Source organism: Acanthopagrus latus, chromosome 4 (assembly GCF_904848185.1).
Source record: "Acanthopagrus latus isolate v.2019 chromosome 4, fAcaLat1.1, whole genome shotgun sequence".
In the NCBI taxonomy this organism is placed as follows: domain Eukaryota; kingdom Metazoa; phylum Chordata; class Actinopteri; order Spariformes; family Sparidae; genus Acanthopagrus; species Acanthopagrus latus.
Window position 1 is genome coordinate 3,271,070 of NC_051042.1, and position 19,819 is coordinate 3,290,888.

Below are 19,819 nucleotides of genomic sequence, written 5' to 3' on the forward strand. Positions count from 1 at the left end.
GGTAATTAACTCTGAAATGACACAGAAAAATCTGAACTGAGCATGGTGAATTTTGACATTTCTGACAGTCAGACATCTCTTATTACCAGCAACTCATGAGTGTGAAATCATCATTCTGTCCAAAGGAATGACAGGAAATGACAGCTTTGGTGAACCGGGCACAGCACTGCTGTGTGGTCAGACACTTTCTGGCAGCACTGAGGGCTCAGGCATCTGGATAAAACTTCCTGGTGTCACTTTTGCTGCAAAGCAACATGCCGTGATCAACCAGTTTGACCAATCAAATATTATTTCTTGGTTGATTTTGTTAATGTGGTACTTCTAACATCTATCTTGTGGATTATCACACAAGAGGAAACAATTATGCACTGTATAACACTATTATTAATCACTCAAACGGGTTTTACTGGTTCTCTGGAGCAACACGACCCCACAGTAACAGGCACCTCTGTTTTTTGAATGCAGGTCCGTTTTTTTGGTCTGAAAACCTGAGAAAAAAAGTCTCCACAACTCTCCACAGACCAAAAGCCACATCACACCACATGTAGGCAGACTAACAAACACCAAATTACAGTATGATGCAATGACAGAAAACCATTTTCCCTTCCACAAAACATACTCTTACCTCGTATTTAGTTCTGTCCCAGTGGACTCAGCGCCTTCCTTCACCTGTCAATTGTGGAATCTGAGTTTAAGGCAGTGCTGTCTGCCACGCTGCACTCACTTTTAGCCAGTCCACTGCTCCTCCATGTGCGCCAAGAAATGCGCCAGATCTCTCATTTGAAAATACGTCCTAAAGAGCTTCAGTTTTCTGTTAAAGGGAAATAATTTTTATACCACATCTGGAAAAATCCACAAAGGATCCAGAGTCTGTCACAATGATGCAGCAGGATATTACACAATCTTCGAACGCAACATATGCATTTGATGCCACCAGGTACTGGTCTTGAACTTGTTGTGTCTTGACTTCGATGTTAATCAAGTTTGAGCAGTAGAATGGAATGTAGTGTCAATCTCTTGAAACAAAGTTCTCCTACTATGCTTGTTTGCACTGTTCAGTTGCCTGCTCAGGTGTTAAAGTGACATTTACGAAAATCATGAAGGGAAGGTACAACGCAATTATACAGTGATAGCAAAACTCCAAAAAGCTCCCGAACACTGGACCCTACACAGAAATTATAGCATCCATTTCTCTTTAAAGTCCTTTAAGCCCAAGTACTGATGTCCAGGTGATGACACTTCACTGCAGTCATTTTGTGAAGAGCTGCATCAGACATTACACAACTGTTTCCACAAGTTGTATGCCTTCTTCCACGACCAGTATACCAACTCTGACATTTAAAAATAGGTGGCAAACACCTTTAACCTTTGTATTGTATTCAACTTTATACAGGTGATAAAACATCAGCAAAAACCTCTTATCAGCTCATGCTGTCACTTTGAACTGTCTGTGTCTCAATGTCCGCTTCAAACAGGCTGAAACTGGAGAAGCTTCTCCTCGTACTCCTCCACCATTCTATGCTTTTGCATTGGATTGGCAGACAAGTAATACATCATAGTACAATGTTTAAGCATTCTTTAACAAAAAAAAAGAAAGAAAAAAAGAAAAGACAAACACCAAGAATCCCAATAATAACCAAATCAGGCCAGTTTATTCAGTAAGATCACTTTGTCTTGTAACGCTGAAGGGCAAGTTGATTCTCAATGTAAAGATCAGAACACGGAACAACATGGAACAACTTCTACCAAAGTTGTTAAAAACCCTGTTAGCACTGCAAAGCAGTCAGACATTTAAAGGGATACATACAGAAGAGGAATAGGGCCAATGGAACAACAACTCTGACATCCAAACTCCGACTTCTGAATATTTCCTTTTTCTCTGAAGTCTGACGTTTAATATCCCACAGGGTCACTTCTGACAGTCATATTCGTGGGTCAGATGTAGGTTCAATGACAGTGAACACTGAATCTGCTCTGGTGTTTTACAGGCGGTTAAATGCCTCATGTTTGTGGTTTAAATGTATTGCATACGTCATGGTAAGCAGCAACATACTGTCTAATGTGAAGTATGAAGAAAAGAAAAAGATATAAATGAATGCATTCTGAATCTAAAAAAAATGTTATGCTAGTAAAACCATCTTTTGTTACAATGTTATGACAATGAGAGACTAGCAGTGGAAGCACCACTGTCATTACTGCTACACCTCTGATACACAGTGACACATGTGGTCTGCTGTTCATCACGTCTGGTCCTCTGCTCTGGAGCTGATGTCCTGTGATGAATTAGGTCACATCAGTTTTCTTTGCGCAACTGTTACCATGAAACAGTTTGTTACTCCTGATGATTATAGTGATTGTCCTTCATTACGTATCCCTGACTGTACAGAAAAAGGGAGTGAGTCATTTTGACTGTCAAAGTGTTCTCATGTGGACTCCTCAGTAAACCACTTGAGCACTTGGGCTTTGTTCTCCGTCACCCATTTAATGTTGGCTGCGGTCTTCTCTATTGCCTGTTCCAGGGCCAGTGTGGCCGAGCCAAAACCAACATGAAGGTTGTCTTCTTTGAATTTCTTCAGCTGGAGAGACACAGAAAACAAAGAAATAACTGAAATTGTGCATGGTTCGTCTTTCTTTTATTCTAAACACCCTCAGGGAGACACAGTGTGCATTTCAGTGCGGTTGTGGCTGTGAGGCCAGCATACCTCCTGCAACTCAAACTCTGAAGAGAATCTCCTTGTGATTCCATGGATGAGGTTAGAGAAGGAAAATGAAGCTTTCCCATACCTAAAAACAAAGAAATACTGTTCAATACTGACATAATGAAATAATGATGGTGTAATTGCCCAGATGTTGTTGTTGAGGTCAATCAAAGTGTCTCTGGGAAGACATTTGCCAAATTTCCCCCAAAGAAAGTCTGTTGGTGCTGGACGTGTGAGGGCTCAAAAACAGTTGAAACATAATCAGCTCTTTACTGCAGATGCTTAATGCTGCCTCATCGCTAAGGACTTGACTACCTTTTCAAAAAACTCAGGCAGGCTTGAGGAAATGCGTGCACACTCAGCAGCCTTGGTGAGTAAATGAAGGAAAAACAGCTCCATGTGCATTTGGAAAAGTTACTGTGGATTCTGTGCTTGTAATATTCTTCCACCCTTAATTACTCCCATAAGGAGTGATCTCTTACTGCTGGAAAATGTAGCTCCATTTTGCTCTGACGAAGTTCCAGGCCAGCGGCATTCCCACAACGTTCCGGGCAATGTACTGAATGGTAGAGGTGGCGTCTTGCTTGCGTATCTTAGTGGGGTCAAGTGTGTACTCCAGATACCTGGCTCAAAGGAAACCTTTTATTCCAAAGATATCATTTTCAAGCATGAGCATAACACATCTGTTTCTTAAGGAAAAACTGCTGATTGTCATTGAATATTTATAACATCTGGAGCATTTAAAAAGGGCAGATGCTTCTCTCCCAAATTAGTGAAGTCGGTTGAGCTCCAAATACGTGTTTAAGACACAGACGCAAATTTAAAAAGTTAAGTTAAAAAATATTTCAATCAAGCTGTCATACAAACACACACAGCTGGTATGTATGTTGCTAGCTATAGCTAATGCTAACACCTGTACACCAAGATTGGGTCCAGCCGTTAAGTTAGTGTAAATAAATGCAGGGCACTAAAAGCAGGACTCTGTAGCTTCTGAACAGCCTGACTGCATGTCATCCTTATAAATACATAGCTGTTCTGATACACTCAGTAGGTTGGTTGCTACAGCCTTTTTTGGTATGACGTAACCTTAAGCTTATTTTGGCTAACTTTAGGGGGACTGCCAGTTGTTTCAACAGCTCATCATTCATCATCATTATGAAACCTCAAAAGTCAGAAAAATTTCCCATTGGACCAAAAGCTCTTTGTCCAACAGCTCGTTATCTCAGCAAAATCCCACTGCTCCAAGGGCCCGTTATTCAGACAAATACACACTGGCCCTTGAGTTTTTTTAACCTTAATATATTACTCTATTCAGACATACAGGGAAAGAACAATGTGATGTTGACTCAGTTGATTTTGTATGCAGTTTAACCCAAAGACCTGTGTTGTTTCTCCGAAGCCGCAACATTTCGCCATGAGCGAAAAAGAAAAGTTCAAGCTCAGTTGAGTTCATCATCATGGTAGAAATAATAAACACATAGTTTACATTGTGTAATGGTTGCAGTTTGGTTAGGCATGGAATTACTTGGTTAAGTTAAGGAAAAGATTCCAGTTTGGGATAAAATGTGTACATTAGTTACATCAGTTGTGTACAGTAAGTTGGTCATTCCAGAGTGTGTAGTTTCAGAACAACGTGACACTCACAATGGCCATTTGTTATCCGAATAACAGTTAATTAGGGCATTTTTCATACTATTTGGATTTCAGAATAGAAGGCTGTCGGAACAATTGAACAATTATCTGGCAGGAGAGTTGGAGGTGAAAGATAGTGGGGATGGCATCCAACAAAGGATCATAGGTCTGATTCAAACACTGGGCTGCTCGACAGCCTCGGTACATAAGTCATGTGACAAGGCACCCTAAGCTCAGTCCTTTCTTCCTTGCCATGGTTAGCGCTACACCTTAGCATGTCACAAATCAAAATGTGGTGGTCTGTCTTTGTCCTGTAAGTGTTACTTGTAAAGTAGAGAAAACAAGGGAAATGAGTTGTCTGCACAACAGTTTAAAAATCCACTGTAATTTTGACAGTGTTATACACTGGTACTGGTCTCATTCAAAGAAAACCTTGAACAGGGACACGCCCACAAATCTGGTTGTTTCACATACCTGTTCAGGAGCCAGGGAACTTTGGTGCAGGCCATGGCCGACCTCAGCCGGGAAGCTTCGGATGCAAGAGTGGCATTCTTGAACATTCTCCAGGCAAAGTCCCACTCTTCCACACCACCGAAGGCTATGGCATTGCAGTAAACTGTGCTTTTCAAGTTGGGATGGATCCTGAAGAGGATTGAGGTCAAAATACAGTCCATTAGAAAATGAATGTTTGTGTACATATAGCTACCTACATTTGTACATTGTTTCACTGGCTGTTTGGGGCAGCGTAACAGCGAATACTGTATGGCATCTTCAAACCAGAAAGAAGGGACTTTAACTTCTGTGTACTCACGGGCTGGGATGTGGATTTTTCATCCACTGTCTGTACCAGCCTTTAATCAGCTCCCTGCACCCCTCCACACCCACACTGCAGCCTATTCCAATAGCATTGATCTGATTATATCTGAGAAGGGAGAGGTTTGAGAAGATTGGAGACAAAAGGCAAAATAGCATGAAAATTCCAGCATTTATGAGGCATATGGAAAGGTAACAAACCAAACTAACTATTGCAGTGAATGAAATTGTCACCAAACAGTAAGTTTTTGCTTTAAAATACATTTTCTGGTAAAAACATAAGCCGACGTACTGGTCAGTGTGTCCTGTAGGCACTATGGTCCAGTCAGCTGTAATTGTCTTGAAGTGCTCAAAAAGTGGTTGTATTTGTTTCTTGAGGTATGCCTAGAATAAAAACATACTGCCGGTCAATTTCATATCCAGTCAGTTTCCTTTCATACACCTTTCCTGTTAGTGTCATAATGAGCAGTGCAAGTATTGGTAGTGAAGAAGTGTTCACCTGTAAGGCTCCATAGACCTCAGTGCGGTCAAACATGAGGATGTAGTAGTCGAGGTTTCTCAGAGCTGACTCCCAGGGGATGTATTCTCTTTCATTGGACAGGTATTTGGTTGTTCTCAGGGCCAATGTTGTATTGATTATTTTGGCTCTACACAAACAGAACATATACTTCACATTCGTTACAGACATACAAAGTGTGATGGTTTCAGTACTTTAATTACCTGTTTTGCTTTACCTTGCAAGGTTGAACGTATCATCTATGATCTGAGCTCTGTTGATGACTGATAAAGCCTGAAAGAAGTGACACACACGAACACATGTTCAAATCCACACAACCAGTGAGGCGCAGCAAGCACAACTGCTGCTCCGTCTGCAAAAAGACCTGATGATTTTGATTAATTGTGTCATTACACAGTCCTGCTAGCTGCAGTTCAGCAAACCACATTAAACACTGGAATGCTGGAATTAAAACTGGTGACCAATGGAAAATGCAACATCAAGCATGAAATGTGCCTAAACCAGCAGAGTTCTGATTAAACACAACTAATCAAAACTCACAGGAAACATTTAATCACATTTATAGTTAAAGTAAATAAAATCCACATGTTTCATGGAGCAGGTTTATTTAATTCAGACTTCTGAGAGGCTCTGTTCTAAAGGTCCATTCTCCTCTGCAGAAAGATGAATCACAATGTGATTTTTCCCTGTTTATCCTGTTGGGATGTGCACACCAACTCCAGACAATATTGGCTATTTGATTGGCTTAACTTTCAATAGATGCATGTGACTCACCCGATGGTCAGTGTTGAGCAGCGAGAGGAGACGATCCCAGTTATCCAGGTCATAGTTCACCCTAAAGTACCCAGAAACATTGATGTTCGCCAGCACCCAGTCCTCTCCTGACACTCTCATTAGACTGTGGACATCTGCTCCAAATTTAAAAGAATGATGGCAAAAATATACGGTTAACACCCTGACCAGTGGTTCCACTAATGTGGTGGAAAAATGTTTTGTTTCTACTATGTTGATCTGCTCAAGAAGCATTGGATGTTCCTATGACAATACCTGTCTTTTGAAGGAGCCAGTACTGTTGCTGCTCCACACCTGTCTTCATCCATTTGACTGGGACAAACCAAGTGTAGCTGAACACAAACAGACATAAAGACAATGAGTAGTAAGTGGAAGTAGAACAATGTTGGGTTTTAGCCATGCTAGTAGCAGATTGTAGCCACAGGGATGGCAATGTTAGGCTTTTGGTCTATCTTTCAGTCAGACTATTGGATGGATTGCTTATAAAGTTCAGTGACTGTCTGACTTCTCGTAGCACCATCAGGTTCACATTTGTGGACTGCGTGAAATGTTCCAACAACCACTGAATGGATTGGCTTAAAATTGGGTACATTTTACATTTTAGGGCATTTTAGCAGATGGTTTTGTCCAAAGCAACTTAAAGTAATTCATACATACATTCATACACTGATGGCGGTGGCTGTCATGCGAGGTGGTGACCAGCACATCAGGAGCAGTTAGGATTTCAGTATCTTGCCCAAGGACACTTCAACATGCAGACCAGGGAAATCGGTACAGTGACACTGTCTCTATCCCTGAGCCACAGCCACCACAGCCACCCTAACATTCATGTTTCACCCATCAGGTCAAAACTGAATCTGACACTCCCATCAGCCTCAGCTGTGCATTTTTTGTTGTGTTAAGTAGCAAACTGAAGCATGCTAACACACTGAACCAAGATGGTGAACATAAGAATACCTTCTAAACTTCAGCACATAAGCTCTGTCATTTTGAGCATGTTAGCATGCCAGCGTTAGCATTTGGCTTGAAGTATTGCTGTACTGCTGAGGTACATCCTGAAAGAGCTTTTGTTGAGAACATTTACAATACTATGAATCAAAGACATAGATGATAGTGTCATGCAGGGCATCAACTTTTTGAGGAATCAAGGTTGTGCATTAAGGAATCAGTCTCTTCATTTATTGTCTATGAAACTTACAAGATAAGGTAAAACAGATTCCTACTTGAACTGAGAGGGCCTGTCCACTACGGATTCTGGATCCAACAGGAAATGTTTCTGGGTGATACTTCCTGTCTGGGTGTCAATAGTGACCACTGGGAAGCCCATCTGGAGAGTCCAGTGGTTCATGATGTTGTGGACTGTGTCAGGAAGGTGCATGCCAGGCGTGTTTTCAACTGCCTGACAACAAACATAGAGTGGCAGGAATTTAAGAAGTAACGCACACACCTGTGGACACACTGTGAGGTGAAATCACTCACAACAAATTTGTGACTGTGAGGTCTTTAAATTGTACCAACCTGTTGGAGGTGGTCCCACAAGTCTGTATACACTGTGTTGCTGAAGGCGAATGTGTTCAGGTAAGACTGAGAGGACAAACCAGTTACAAACAGCATCAGTATCTTCCAATGCATTGTAGACAAAACATTCAAGCTGCATCAGGCGACATGTGAAAACAAGTTGTGATATCAGTCAGAATCACTCACACGGGAGGCAATGACTCATAAACTCCAAATGAATGACCTTGTGGTTTACTCAACACAATAATTAGACAGACAACAGGATGAATTTGGTGTGATCCGTCATCCAAACTGTCACACGCACACACACAGGCTCACTCACACAGTGGAAGTGGTAATTCAGTGATGAGGCCGTATAAAAAAAATTACTCACACTTAGTCCTTTGGCAAACACAGGCTCAGTGAGGAACTCTGACAGCATCCTTAACACCGCAGCTCCCTGAAAACAACAAACACAGTAACCAACTGTATTTTGCTGGAATTGAATTGAAAGTTGACAAGATTTTGCGACTCAAAGACAATATTATGATTCCGCAGTGGTGCAATATGGCACCTTCGGCAAAAGATTCACAACTCATACTGACTCATATATAAGTCATTTATGATATTATTCAACTGTCCTTGGGATTCTGCAAAATACATTTTCCAGTGAACTAAATAGGAGCAAGGAGAGGAAAGCATAAGCCAAGAAGTGTATAGTGTGTAGTGTGTCTATAAAATAAAACTTAGGTAGAAATTATACTCATATCATAAGGTATTGCCTCACTTTTCATTTATAGGGGCTTCTTACTTGTACAAATAAATTCATAGATTTTGCTATATTAACTTTAACACTTCTAAGAAAAATTAGAAAAGGGGCACCATTTGACTGAGATCCTGGACAACATACTGTATAAGAATGCTTAACAAAGAGCATACCTTGCTGTAGGAGATGGTGTTGAACATCTCACTGATCTGAGCGGGGTCATTGACCTCCTCTTCTCGGCGGGACAGCGGGTGTGAGGAGGCCAGGGCATCTACAGCAAATACCTTGTGTACATCATACAGTAGGATCTGGTCTTTCTGCAGCCAAGCAGAGAGATGAGTTAGGATTGGCAGACTTGGCGACCCACATCTGTGAGAGGTCACAGCTCTGTGAAATCTGATTATGTTCTTGGGAAGGCTCCTACAATGTTCCAGGTGGGCTCAGCATAGTCCGCTCCAAGGTACTCCACGTAGGATGCAAATCCCTCGTTTAACCACAGGTCATTCCACCATTGCAGAGTCACCAGGTTGCCAAACCACTTAAAAACACAACACATAAAGTGTAAACAGATTTACAGTGATAGATGTTTTTGAAAAATCTCATGGGGAGTTAATTTGTCCCCAGACAGACGGTTATCTGTCATCTGTTATTGTTGCAAACGGAGGTTGAGTAGTCTGGCTGAATTTATGTCTACAACATTCATCACTAGAGTGGAGCAAAAGACAGCTTGAGTTTGCACCCAATAAATATCATTATTTTCATGTTCTCCCTGTTATTTTTACTAATGTGAAGAAAGCACTGGGAGAAATTTGATGGCCTACCATGTGTGCGAGTTCATGGGAGATTACAGTTGTTACTCTCTCTTTGTTTCCAGTGGAGGACATGATGGGGTCGTAGAGCAGGGCTGTCTCCCTGTATGTGACCAGACCCCAGTTCTCCATCGCCCCAGCATTGAAGTCAGGCAGAGCGATCTGATCTGGGGAGGACAAAGACATCGGAAATTCATTAGGAATGTCTTTAAAAATAGATCACCAAAGCCATAATAGTGTGCATGTGCTCTTGAATCAAATATCACACCAAGCATAAAAAAACAGTCAGCACTGTAGTGATACCTTGCATTTACTTGTACAATTTGCATTGAAGTGATGTACCAGTTATTGCTTGTCTCAGTAAAATTTCAGTTGTTTGTCCACTATCCACACAATATGACTTGTTTGATGGATTTATTGAGGGCACTGAGACGCTGTCTAAGAGGCACACTTTATTTATTGTTAGTGACAGTATACTTATCTCACTACACCACAATAACTTTGTTAAGCTGTGGACGTTGTTACTGTTTCACAAGTTGAACAAGCTTTACTATGAAGTTCTAGGAGAAAGATTAACACAGAGCACGGCTGCAGTCCCTTGGTCATGTACACTGGTTCCTTGTGCTTTGTTATTGATCAACTACTTCTGCATCCCTTTATACAGTTTGACATGTCCAACAGCGAATGTGCAAAGATTGTGTGTGTGAACAAAATGATTTTCTTGCCAACTGCTCCGACTGAATGTCATAAACAAAATGAGATAAACATTATTATCCTGTGGTGAAAGAACTTTTCTTTCACCACAGGAAAATGTCTGCCTGCGCATGTTGCTGCAGAGTTGACCTACCTGACTTGGAGAGCGGATATGATGCATTGTAGTAGCGCTCATAGAACTGAAGGATCGGCCCTGTCACGTTGAGAGCATAGTCACCCTGCCTGTCATCGATGGCTTTTCTTCGAGCCCAGATTCGAACCTGCAGAGAAATGGATCATAAATAATCCTCATCCTAATCCTTCAATTGATCCGTAAGGTCACATAGGAACAGGAATGATTTGAACTTTAATGCTTTAATGCTGGTTTTTTTTGTACTGCTTTTGGACTACAATCCAAATGAATTAAGAACAATGCTGATCAAACAGATATAAGGAACAAAGATTTCTTACCAACAGATTGCTGTTTTGTGTTGATTGAATGTTAACAAAGTCAGTGACAATAAATGCCAGCAGATATGTGGACATTCTCTCTGTGGGTTCAAATGTCGTCACTCTGACAGGCACGCCATCAATGACAGAGTCTGTAGTGCCTGTTCAAAGAGGGGTAGCGTTAGACTCTGACACTCTCTTAGTATTAATAACATCTAGTTGCTGATTTCCCCCATAACATCTCCAAGTTATTAATGATTTACAATGAAACTAACACATAAAACGCATGTTTATGTTGCTCTGAACATCAACATCAACACATTAAACATCTTGTACTGACCACTATTTTTGTTCTCTGTCCACTCATGTGCGATTTTACAATTAAACATTGTGTCGCCCCCAGTTTCCACAAGAAATGTAGCGCAACAACAATTTTAAACTACTGAATTTTGAAACTAACCAATGTCCCTGCCGTTGGACAGGGCCACAGTGGCACTGTTGTGGATGATCGTGATATTGAAGACAGCTTTCATGGCTGGCTCATCAAAACAAGGGAAAGCTTTCCTGGCATACGTTGCTTGCATCTGCGAGGTGGCAACAACCCTGCAAAATGTTCAAATTAAACATTAACAGAAAATCAACATCCACCAAGTAAAATACTCCAAAGTTCCACCAAGAGGAACACTTGAACCATGAACAATGCTGCACCATTATTTATTTATTACTATGACTTTACTTACTTCTTCACACCATCGTCAGTGTATTCACTCCTGTAGAAACCTTCCAGGTCATCTGCCAGCTCCCCCAAGAATTCAGTGTGGAGAACATATAATGTTCCAACTGCTAGTCTGCTGCGCAGCTGAAGAACCAGATACTCAGTCCTTACAATAAGAAAAGACTTTAGTATAGTGGGCACGGTGGCTCCACCCAGGCTACTTAGCTTAGCATGGTGCCCGTTGAAGGTGGTGAGGTTGAGCTTGTTGGAGTGGATGATGATGAGGTCCGTTTCCTTCACACATTTGAAGACCACTGCTGAATGTCCAGTGAAGATGTACAAGCCGTCTGCGTTGGGCTCCAGACGGGGCCACAGGGTCACATTGTAAGAGACAGGAACAAGGGATTCCGGGAGTCTGTAGTGGTCCCAGGGCTCCCTGGGAATAAAGGGGGTCGTGGGGGGAGTAGGCATGCCGGTGGTGTCTGATGTTCCATCTTCAGGCTTGTCTCGATTCTTGGCCCTTTCTTTGTCGTAAGCAATGGACAGAGCTATAATCGTAGCCAGAGCAGTGGCCGCCAATACCAGCAAGCCGAGGCCCACGTTTTTACTGACATAGTAGACTTTCCCCATGTCCAAGTCGGGGGATCAGAGGAGAACTCTGAGTGGTCTCAGTCTTTTGTCCAGTGCAGCAGGGCTCTTCCCTCCTCAGTTAATAGTTGAGCTATTAACATGGCAAAAGAGACATTTTCATAACCTAAGGAGAAAGATGTGAACATTTTAGTCATTCAGCCTGCAACTCAGCAACTTCTAGATTCACATAAGTCAAGATATGGTGCACAATTAAAGATTGATTCCACCAATTTTACACATTAATGAGTATTTACAGGTCTTGGGTAGAATATTGTGACAAAAGCAGTATAAAGACTCCAGAAGAGGCTGCATGTAATCTGCAGTAATCTCATGTAGCTGCCAGGTTTTTAAAAGATGGAGAAGAATGTGTGGATTAGTTTGGAATATATGTTAACATCGGACTGCTATCCAAAACCTTGAGCCTACATTCCCCACAATGCAACTCAGCCACACAGTGACATCTCTGGAGGAAAAGTATCAGATTACATTCCACTTCCCCTGGAGCCACAAAAGGCATTATACTACTTCTTTTTGCATATGTAGTAGTGCTCCTGAAGACCTGTAAACACACTTTATTGCAGAGTTACTTTTTAATGTTTAATGATTAAAAATGGTATTTTAGTTTCATTGTTGCTATGTGCTAGAGTACAGTGTGCAGTCTACAAAAGAGGACAGGAGCATTACCTGTTATATATTAAGGGATCTCAGATAGATCTAGAATTTGAAGTCAAGAGCTCAAGTCCCTTCTGTTATAGCTTTCTTCTCTAATGAGTGGGGTTATTATTGCTGGTATTATTGATTTGGTATCCATTTGGCATCATCCATGAAGTGCAGACACAAGAGAGGGGTAAAAAACAACGTCAATTGACACTGACATTGCACGTAAATTGCCAAAAATGTTCAAAACACAGAGTACACTTAAACAAATATATGTATTGTTTTTAGATGAGCTTTCTTTTAGCTGGCTAAGATACATCTTGCTGTCTGTGCCGTTTAGTAGTACAACTCCACTTCCCTCGTTGCTGCTACGTGCTGCTTCTCCACAAAGGGGGGAGAGTTACTGCAGGGAATACCCTATACTAGTGATAAGTACCTCATACAATCCCACATCAAAAGACCCAAACTACCATCAGTCTTTTTACATGATTCTGTGAGGCTGATCAACACCTTCACAAACCCTGTACGGCAGTTTGTCAGGATTGACGCTTCGCCTGTTCACACTGCAGTCTGCTCTATAGTGAGTTTTTGCATTAATGTAACACATCTGGCAAGTTTCTGTGTCTGGTATATTTTTGAAGAAAGTGTATTTCATTTATGTTAATGTCATAAACATGATCATCTCATGTCTCATGTAAGCTACAGTTGACTGATGGATTAAACAGAAACGTAGCAAATTCACTTTTAAGGGAATACTAGGTGTTTCTGGTGGATAATTTTGAAATTTGAATTTTAATATTCACAATAATTATGAGATAAAAAAAGAAACTTTGAACTATCTTTTTCATAAGTGGATAAACAAGCTGTTCTCAGAGGAAAATAAGGTCCCCAGAACACTGTTTGAAGCTAGAGAGGTGGCAGGGTCCGCCAAATATAAACAAAGGAAAACAGTATAAATTGTGTTGTCCTTTAAGGTCAGTTTGTTCATTCAGTTCATAAAGTCATGAAAACACAGAGAGTTTGTTTATATAGTTTTTTATGCTTGAAATGATGCATGAATGAGGATCTCGCTCTCTCTCCTGATCAAGACTTCTTCCCCAAAACCACATCATGCACCTTTGAACAGTCATTTGAATGGTTTCAAATAAGCAGCTATTGTTTAGCCTAAGCTATCATGACACTGCGGCATCCCTTAAAAGAAAACTCATGTTGATTATCTTTTTCTTTCAGTTCTTGGTTTGGCTTTCTTGTCTGTGATAACTGTAAGTCTGGATGCCTAGCAGTATTTTCAATCTCACTTTGTCACTAAATCTTTCGTGTGAGGACACAGAAGATGTTACTCACCATTTCTGTACACGAATGAACAATTTAATAAGGACAACGATCACAATGGGACATTATAAAACAGACGCTGGTCAGTTTTATTAATGATAAGCAGCATTTACAACTGATATCTTGCACCGATACCCTGATATTCCTGGCAGTCTGACATTTTTATGTAGTCCTACATCAAACACCATGGACCATAAATGCATAAATGCTCATGATGTGAGGAGGTCAATAAATGATATTTATCAATCCTGTATTGCTTAATCTGTAACTCGGTTGAGCCTGGAGACTGTACACTGATCTAAGGGGGACATTTTAAGTTTACCAGTAGATGATTCTGCTGACCTTAGTGAAAGATCAGCAGTTTCCCCCTTCACAGTGATCAGCTGTGGTAATGTCTGCTGGTACAGAGCACACTGACACTGACAATAAGAAGATAACACAAACTCAAACCATACGGTCACTTCTCCCATCTGAAGTCTAAAATCTTGAGTGTGCACTTCTTTCTTCCCTCCTTTGCTTCCTTTCTGATAGAATGTGCAGATGTTTCCTCTACATCATTGTTTAATCATCATTCTGCACTTGTGGGAGTATGAGACAGCCAGAAAAGTCATTTACCACAGAAATGTCAGCAGATCTGTTGCTGTTCGTGTGTAGGTGTGTTGGTTCGGTCAAGAAAATGTATTTTCTCCCCAGGCGTGTTTTATCCATCATAATTTTTAGCACCAACAAAATGGGAGTCAAAATAAATAAAACAGTTTGATGAGATTATTATTTTAGTGCACTGACAAACCTATTAAAAATGTCCCATCGCTTCATAACAGAGCACACTACAGAGACAGATAATAAGTGGAAACTCATGTTTGGTTGAACGTCAAAGATCTGTCTTGAACTTGGACCTTGACTGAAGTTACGTCCTCTTTATGGGCTGACAGCTGAGCCATCTCTGTGACACTGAGCAGACTTTATCTGCTGATGGAGACTTTGAGTTGAAGGTAAAAGTCCTCAACTCACGTTCCTATTAATGATCTAGTAACATTTACAGCTGCTGGCCGAATGTTGGAAATCCATGACCTTTTCACCATTTCCAATGTTTTTTCCTTGTAGTCAGTGATCGATAAAAGGTCGTGGCTTTCTGACTCTCATTTCATTATATTAGGTAACAGGGTTTCTTGATATGAAGAGTAACAGACAGCAGATAGTAGGCTGGAGGAATAATCTGTATTCATTACAATTGTTTGTTTGGCTACAATTCTTAAATCTGGATATGCCTTATTCAAAAAGTGGGAGTTGTTTATTGGTAAAAGGCTTATATAGGTAGGTTTCCCCCTCACACACTTATTTAAGAGCGACTCGATCAATAGTTACAACTCTTCATGTATTGTTACAATCTTTAACGATTTTATGATAGTGAGAGGCAGCAGTTAAAGATATGTAGTAGATAACCTCTTTTTTTTAATTTAATCTATTTGCAAACAGGTTTACCTCAGATGGCAGAAGCTCCGCATCATCAATACTTCATTGGATTACAATAATAGTAACAGATATTTATCATGATAAAGGCGCAAGGCCTTTAATTAAATAGATTAGGTTATGAAAATATCTATCAAGTCGTACCCGTCTTGGTATTTCAGCCAACTTGTTTCTGCAGATAATGCATCAATACATGATGATTACATAACAAGAACTGGCAACTTGTTTAATAGACGAAGAAAGGTGCAGCAGTGATAAGGCACACTTCAATCATTCTATTGATTAGGACATCTAGCCTGAAAAGATCAAGGAGTCTTTGAGAGGCACAGAAAAAAGAAGTAGTCTCTAATACTTCAACATAATAAAGTATGCTTTGATTCAAGATTGGTACTTTTTTGGTGAACAGCACATACAGGTAGGTCTTCCCTTTACATAATAACTAAATTAAAGCAACATTATGTAGGAACTGTATTCGATTTGATGCCTCCCACAGATTCTGAGTGCAACACCACTGTCGTTAATACAAATCCCAGGTCTGTAACATCTGCTCAGACATCATGTAGGTGTCCACTACAAACTCAGTACATCAGAACAGAGTTTTGTGTTGAGGACTTGTATCTTGAGGTAAACAAGTGACAGAGACACCATTCGACCTGTTATAAGTCACAGTGCCATCAAAATGATTTGGAGGCTGTTATTGTACGGTAACGATGCTTAATGTTTAATCTTTGACACATTTATGACTGTGAGAGTCTACTGCTGAAGGTACAATTTCCTTTAAACTGAAGCTACAGCCAGTCTGCAACAGTCTTGTATGTAGGCAAATGTTTTTCGACTTTATTTGAATGTGAGCAACTGATCCATTGGATTACTATGATGGTAACACCACAGTCATGGTTATGTCAAGGTCCAGAACATCTGGAAATGATGTTCTTTTCCTTTGCTCTCTCAACTACTGCAAACAGATACAAGCTTTGTACAAGCTCTTTGTATTATTGTCCTGAGAACTTTTATTTGTAATTTCTTTTCTTCGTGCTCCTCAGGATCGCCTCACATCTGCCTGCTTTCCCTGCACCTCTGCAGCCAGGCACGCTCACACCTTTACCCTCGTGTCTGCCAAGTCATGCTCTGCCAACTCCCACTGGTCCTTGCCCCCTGCTAGTCATCATCTCCTTTCCACTCACCTTCATTCCCCAGAACCAAGCAAAACACCTTTATAACTTCACCTCACGTGGCCATTTCCTGCACTTGGGTCCACCTTGCAACATCACAACAACCTGTGCATCTGCCATGCAGCGCCTGACTGAACGATGAACAAATCTACAGCTTGCTGTTGGGGAGAGGTAATGCTGTCGTTATGCCATGTGTAAAGAAACCAACAGAAAGGCGTTCATGTTAAGCCTTTTTAGGCTGATTATTAAACACAAAAAGCCATAAAGCATTAATATGTGGCCTAGATATTCCTGCTTATTTTACTTTTGAATGATCCTCAAAGAATGCAAGGGGGACATTTAGAAAGCAATCTTTCAGATTTTATGTCTACTTAAAAATCAAAATGAGTTAGGGATTTTGGAATATTTTAGTATTTCACTTGAGCATTTATTCTGTGACATATCTGTTAAGTTAATTTGTGCTTCGTCAGGAGTTTCTGCTCTCATATTTTCAGTGGAGAAAATATTCACTGTGGGACAAACATGGTGACTAAAGTTCTAGTTAACAGCAGCAGCTTTGAATCAACACTCAGCCCACCTGCAGCAGTCACACTCTGTTGTGTCACGGTGATAAATACTGAAGCCTATTCCCATAAATGAAATAAATAGGATTAAAACCAAGCTTGATGAAAGATTTTAATTTATTTACTTTCAAGACTAAGTTTTTATACATTTTTTGTCTTTAACTGGTGGAAATAGGCTTTCATAAGACGTATCACAGCAGGGCAGTAAATAAGTCACATCTGCATAAGAAAGAATTCAGTCTCTTCCGGGTCACTGATTTAATTCTGAATTAATGATGCTCCTTCTACTAGACCTATGCATGACTCCAGTATTTATGAAGGCATGACAACAGCCCTGCATGCGAGAAAATGGTCCAACGTAAAACAAGCCAGTAGTCGTTGTGAATTAATTGCTGTAGGTGTGCCCCGCTGCTTTAACAGATAGCACCACAGATGGCCACTGCCTAGTTTTGTTACATTATGTGGAATAGCAAACTGAATTACTGAAATGTCCGTTCATTAAATGTATAGTTTTGATACATGGATACATTCCAGACAAAATTTGAAAATGTAATCTGAACTACCTCAGAGGCGAGTGGTTGTCTGACAGGTATAATGTAAGCTCTATTATCCTACTTCAGCTGTCCAGTGCAGCTGTGTCTGTGGCAGGGATGAGTCCTAGGAAGGAAGAAGAATGATTGGAATAAAAACAGCCTTATCTCTGGTTCTGGTTCTGGCTTGGTCCATTGTTTTTAAACTGTCCTGAGTTTAAACTAATGAATCCAACAGTGTTATAGGAGTTCTATACTAGATGTGCAGGCTAAAAACCTGGCATCTACATTACCCACGATGCAACATCACTGGAGGTAATTTATTGGACTACATAAAGCTTCCTCTGGAGCCACAAAAGGCTTTATATTACAATCTTCACACATGTCATAACACTGCCCAAGACCTGTAACATACTTTAATGTGTAAGATTTGCTGAGTTACCCTTTAAATAACAAACCAGGGGGACTATGTTCCAGGTGCAGTTTGGCTAAAAGTAAAAACTGATGTCATTGTCGTTCAGGGTGATCAGTGAAATCAGTAAGATGTCTGTTAGATTCATTCTTCTAATGTCACAAATGTCCCTTCAGGCCAAGTTATAAGTAATATAAGCCCAGCAAATCCAGGCCCTTTCCCAGAGAGAGCGGTATAATCTTGTGAGTGGGAAAGTTTATCTTGGGCCACAAAATCACATTTTTTCATGGAGTAAAAAACGACAACAAAAGACCATGTGACCACCTCTGTGTCCTGGTGTGATTTTAACACAGTCTCCTCCTCGGCTCCCTGCAAGTGCTGTGTACTCTTTCTGGTCCGAGCCTGTGCAAGGACCTGTTTGTTATCATGTGATTAGAACCATTAACTTCTCTGCACGATATGCGCTGTGCATGTGATTACTGGGAAGGACTAAAATAAGACATCAGTAGACTGTAAATCTTTGTTTGCTTAATGTAGAGAAGCATCAGGGGCATTACACAAACTCACTTTGTTTGCATAATTTATCTCTTCTCTTCCACTTTGTCCTTCGACCAGACTTCCCGCTGGGGATCAATAAGTTTATTTCGAGTCCATCTTATCTCAAGAACGTGAACAATAAATACCTTTTATCATCCACACACACGCCTCTGCATTATCATTCTACTTGCACATGAACCTGTGACCTATACTATCAGCTGTGTGTGGTCTTAGCTCCACACTGTACAGATTAGCTTCAGCCAGCTGTGGGGAGCTGCAGAGTTTACATTTACTGCAGCCCATGCTGGATGTTGACAGACCAATAAATCTGCATCAAGAGCCAAGAAGTCAAGCTGGGACTTAAAGAACTTTATGAATTATCTACTCGTGAAAGCAATAATCATTTTACAACAGCATGTGACGAGTTATATACTTTATAAAGAGTGGTTCCGAGCCTTGCAATGGAGCTGAAATTAAAACAAGAGAGAAAGGGATGCAACAAAGACTCAACTGGCTGCTTTCAGTTCACTTTAAGCTGCATTCATGCACCATTTTAAAAAAAGAAGTCTTGGATGGACCTTTTGTTGCAGACCCATTCTTAAAATCCTCCTTCATTCTAAAACAAGCAGTGCAGCTTTGCTCCAGATGCCAAAAGCTGTAAAGCTAATACTGAGGCTGTTACAGAACCTTTGCTGAGAGGAAAACACAACAAAAGGAGTAACTTGGCATGCAGCACGTTGGATAAATTAACATGTCAAACACGTGGAAAACAGTACGTACCAAACCCTGTGTAAACTGGATGTCCACTGCAAACCCTGATTTAAGTCTGCCTGAGACGCAGAAGTGGAGCTGGAATGATCCCGGCTGATGTGTAACACTCACAGTCTGCATCTGCGAGGGTGGAAGGAGGTGGTGAGAGCCACCACAGGTTTTCCTGGCGATGTAGGGAGGGAACTACTCCCGCAATTTTCCCAAAAGAAAAAAATCCCTAAATTGGGGAAGGGGGGCTGAAAGAATGTGGCTGTATCAACAAGACTGCAAACTCATTGTGGTCAAACCACGAGGTACAGAGTGTTCTGACCGCTCTGATGCAAGCTTCACATGATGCTGCCTGATCAGCTTACCTGCTGATA

At 40.8% G+C, this 19,819-nt stretch overlaps 1 protein-coding gene across 1 annotated transcript; it reads right to left on the reverse strand.

Moving 5' to 3' along the window:
• Positions 1-1,624: 1,624 nt before the first annotated feature.
• On the reverse strand, positions 1,625-19,662 carry LOC119018290 (aminopeptidase N-like). Its single transcript, XM_037095828.1, has 21 exons — positions 19,467-19,662; positions 11,409-12,137; positions 11,129-11,271; positions 10,690-10,829; positions 10,373-10,499; positions 9,538-9,692; positions 9,141-9,254; positions 8,890-9,033; positions 8,345-8,410; positions 7,972-8,037; positions 7,677-7,852; positions 6,709-6,785; positions 6,436-6,569; positions 5,879-5,934; positions 5,644-5,791; positions 5,437-5,528; positions 5,143-5,253; positions 4,806-4,973; positions 3,182-3,322; positions 2,703-2,784; positions 1,625-2,576 (listed from the first exon to the last, which is right to left on the reverse strand). The coding sequence occupies exons 2-21, from the start codon at positions 12,011-12,013 to the stop codon at positions 2,424-2,426; spliced, it is 2,898 nt and encodes a 965-aa protein (XP_036951723.1). The 5' UTR covers positions 12,014-12,137; positions 19,467-19,662; the 3' UTR covers positions 1,625-2,423.
• Between the last annotated feature and the right edge of the window lie 157 nt (positions 19,663-19,819).